Source organism: Aplysia californica, unplaced genomic scaffold, assembly GCF_000002075.1.
Source record: "Aplysia californica isolate F4 #8 unplaced genomic scaffold, AplCal3.0 scaffold00816, whole genome shotgun sequence".
Lineage (NCBI taxonomy): Eukaryota > Metazoa > Mollusca > Gastropoda > Aplysiida > Aplysiidae > Aplysia > Aplysia californica.
Window position 1 is genome coordinate 228,963 of NW_004798086.1, and position 4,383 is coordinate 233,345.

The 4,383-nt window shown below is 45.4% G+C and overlaps 1 protein-coding gene across 1 annotated transcript in view; it reads right to left on the reverse strand.

Moving 5' to 3' along the window:
* The window catches only part of LOC101854451 (cysteinyl leukotriene receptor 1-like), a gene marked incomplete at its 3' end in the record, with an annotated part of 4,643 nt that extends 2,196 nt beyond the window's left edge, over positions 1–2,447 (reverse strand). The window contains exon 1 of the mRNA XM_013088809.2: positions 1,251–2,447. Coding sequence (XP_012944263.2) covers positions 1,251–2,447 — 1,197 coding nt within the window. The remainder of the gene's footprint in view (positions 1–1,250) is intronic.
* Between the last annotated feature and the right edge of the window lie 1,936 nt (positions 2,448–4,383).

Genomic DNA, 4,383 nt, shown 5'->3' on the forward strand with positions numbered 1-4,383 from the left:
TGGCATCTCTTTGGGGAAGATTCAGGGAGGCTGGCCTACTTCACCCGCTACCCGAGAAAGGCGGTGGCCCTGACGAAGAGCACGCTCTTTGGGGCTCCAAACAGTTCGGAAGGAAAGCCCCCCCCCCCCCCCACACACACACACATACAACAACAGTAACAACAGCAACAACGACAACTATGGAACCGAAAATCAACAGCAGCAGTCACGTAATAACTTTGCCGCATTGTACCCACTCCAGCTGCATAACAAGGAAAGTGTTAGATTGGAACCCACAGGGTAAAAGATCACGGGGAATTTGGAGAAGAGTCACAGATGTACAGAAAAGTGGGAGGACGTAGAGTGACATCAAGCGACTAGCCCAGGATACAGAAAGGTGGAGAGTGTTTGTTCGTGGCTTATATCCTGATCCAGTGTGAGAAAGGCAATAGTGATAATGATGATTATACCCACTTCTTGCAAACGACAAGCATTTCTGTGTATGTTTCACTTTATTATTATGATATGCTATTTTGTTGATACCTGCTGTCTCCGCGGTTTTATGCACACACAAAAATTCTGAAATTATGCACACTAGCCACCCCCCTCCCCCACCCCCCAAGGGAAATTATGCGATTCTGTTAATTTTAACAAAGAATGATAAAGGAAAATAATCAAAAATTAAGCTAAGAATTATCAAATTATGCGGGGATGCATAAAACCCCATGGAGAACAGCCGGTTTCACATTCCACCCAACATTACATCCCGCCATCCCATCATGAAAAGCACTGCACAAGAGCTAATACAGTTTTGTTTTCTGTCATGTCCACAGACGATGATTTGGAGGCATCGGTCGTTGAGGATTCGATCCCTCAAATCAATTGACGTGTTTTGTCGTAGATGTATCTTCGTGAACATCACAAATCGTTTCCCCCTGTTCTTGTCCTGCAGCATGCTGTATCATCAGCCCCGCCGAGATTGTAGAAACAGCAGTCCTACAAAACCCATGGTCAGTTCTATCGTCCAGTGAATGAAAGCATTCAGCATACCGATATCTTCGAACGCGGGCAGAAGGCAAGATACAGCTCTCCCTTTCGTTATTATTAGTTCGTGGATTTACGCGATTGTTTACAGAAGTGATAGTGTTAGTAGTGGTGTCGGATGAGACTGGAAATGACAATGACTCCAAAACAGGCGATGTGGTCGTGCTGGAAGTGTGTTGTCGTTGTCCTTGCTGCCCCGTGCGTGTAGCCAGAGAGTTTCTCGTCACCCGGAGCTTCGATACGGTCTTGAGCTTGTCTCGAGAGTTGGTCTTATCCGTGGATGGGACATACGACGTGGGCACGTCGTGGGTGAAAATACCGCGCAGGGCGGTGCGGAAGCGTGATCCAGTGACGCAGTAGAGGAAAAAGTTCAAGCATCGGTTCACGTAGAGTAGGTAGAAGCTGACGGAGTACGCGAGGTTTTTCCCGCCTTGTGACGGCGGCAGGCGGTTGAATTTGGAGATGAGGATGACGATAACGGCGAATGGGAAAGTGCAGACGACTAGGAAACACGAGTCGACGACCAGCATTAACGACAGCTGTCGGTTTTTGGAGGAACTGGAGGAATCTTTTCGCGTGTTCTTGCGTCCCGACCCGTCCGCAACGCACTCTTTACCGGACTTCCTTATGTTGATGACGATGATGACGTTGCCGACGATAACGAGGCTGTAAGACGCAGCCAAGATGGCGGCGTGGATCCACGGCCAGATGTCCACGGCGTACAGAACGAACGATGGGTCGTCCCTGTCTACGTCACACAGATGGCTGGTCACTTCTGCCCCGACCACCTCGGAGCTGACCATAAAGTGGGAGAGCTTGACCAGCTCAAATACGACCAGCCCAACCACAACGAACCTCGCCCTTCTCGGGGTGCACAATTTATACGCCTGCAGGGGGAACCGTACAGCTATGGCGCGCTCCGTTGTCATGGCAACCGTCAGCATTATTCCCAGATCACTGCTTCCCCATCCGAGAATGTTGAAAAATGCGCACATATGGTGTGCATGTCTCACGCTGGAGAATATCTCCGGGAAATTCACGAACAGAAAGTGTCCGGACAGAGCGACCAGCAGGCTGAGTCCATCAGTGAACGCGTTGGTCGCCATGTAGAATGACGTCGACATCTTCCGGAAGTGCTTACTGCACATGACGAGAATCACCAACAGGTTGCAGACCACGCCCACGGCCAGCAGAAATGGGGGGAGATAAAGGTCAAGGGTGCACGTGATTTTGACCCCTAGGTCAACGGCATCTGTCAGATTGTCGCAGATATTGCGCCCTCTGTTGAAGGAATAGTTGGGTGTGTGTGTGTGTCTGTAAAGTTCTCCTCCTATGTCAGAAAAAGTCGCCAGTGTCCAGCCCAGAGCTGCATGGCTTGTTCTGTCTGTGCTCCTGTTGGTGGTTTCTTCAAACAGTGTTGCCATCTAGAAGAAACGATCAGCAAAAAGGAAGGCATAATTAAACTACTGTAAGATTAATAACTTTTTTTTTAAAATGAAAGAGACATTCATTTTTATGACCTTATGTAGTTGCTAGCGTCGTAAAATCCTTACTCAACTAAACTAAAAACAAACATTTGAACACTATAAAATTAATAAACAATATTAGAATACTGCAAAATCATTTTTCCTCCGAAAAATGAGGTGACCACTAGATCTAGTAGGTCCTGCTTCTGTTCTTTCCCTCAGTTATTTCTGCCTGTCTGTCTTTGTCCGTGCATTAAATCACATTTTCAAGTATTTCGTTCATGTGCTACGCTTTCCTCAAACAAAACAAAACTTCGGTGACTAATACATGGTCACAACAAATTCAAAACTTTCAAAACTTCTACGTAAACCTATCAGAAAGGGCAACATTCTTCCCGAACCCTATTTCTAAAATAAGTTAAAAGCTTTTTTCATGAACGTGGGTGGTTGGTGGGTGTTCTGGTTTGATTTGTTTCTCCTTTCCTTTCAAACATCTATCGTCCTTATTTCCCTTTCTTCTTTTTTATGTTTTTTACTCTCTTGTAACACCTCTAATCTTTTGGCGCTCATATGGCCTTATGCAGTTGTGAGCGCCGTAAAACCACTACTAAAATCTAAGAACGACATCGCAAGTGGCTTTTTATAGACTAGAGACCCTTGTTTTGCGCATTAGTTGCTTCGAGTGAAAGGCTCAAGTAGACTTTTACCTAAAAAAGCACTATAAATATGTGAGTCTCCCCCCCCCCCCACCCCATTTTTTTTCGCGTGTGTGTACAACCCTAATTGTGGGGATTGGGAGGGGGGGTCCCCATTAAAATACCTCATTCTCCCAATGCCATTAATGACGGGCGGGGGGTAGGGGTGGGGGGGGGGGATGGAGAGAAAAACAGAGCATAACATTAACGTAGAACACCTTCTTCACTAACACAGTTTACTTTTTTTGTTGTTGAGACAAGTAAGTCTTGCGTAAAAGTAAAAGAACATGTGGCTTGGTAAACGTGACTCCACATCTCGTAAGCTGATTTGAGTGCTAGGCTACGATCTTCAGTACTCAATTTTTTTCGATCTGTGACGTGAATCACTCTAAGAGCACTGAACTCCAATCTCGAAAAGGGAAGATTTTGCACAAAACGAAAGGGAGATTCGAAAGAACATTTAATCGTTATAATTGTGGGCTCAAGGGTAACATTTCTTCTAACAACCTTGAAAGGTTTTGGCAAAACCTCCCGAAAGTCAAAAAATGAGGTTTTTATGCTAAATAGCACTAAAGTAAGCTTGCGTCGTAGAATTTCCTGCACAGTTACATTTTATTGTCTTTCTTTTGTCGTTGTTGTTATTGTTGAGACTAATGAGTGCTGTGTGAAGTGGCGTGTGTCTTGTAAAACGTGACTTCCCATCTGACACCTGCGCTGTCTGGGGTGTAGGCCTTCGCCTAATAGTTTTTCCAAACACTGTTTGTCACGCTTTTTATAGTCAGTGCCCACTTTTGCTGTCTATACCTTTAAGAGGCTAAACTGTTCATAACGTCCCCCCCCCCTCCCCAACCCTCCCATCCACTTTTGTTTCCATGAGGGGCATTAACTGGAGCCTGTCACTTCTCTTGCGATCGCCAATGCCTGTCAAAATGTGCAAATCGCCCAACTCTTGTGTCACTGCGTGGTAGATTTAGGCGCTCGTCAATTTTTGGACATTAAAATTTAGAGTTATTTTTATCCTTTTTAAAGCTTGTTCATTTGCCTTGCTTTCGATGAAAAAAAACCCGGTTATATCAAGAACAGAAGTCGAGATATATGCGATTGAAGGAGGTGGGGGTCGGTTCGTTTCAGAGGTAAAATTAGACAGAAAATGGCCGGGACTTCCAAAGCATGAGAGTCCTTGTTACAAACTGCAAATT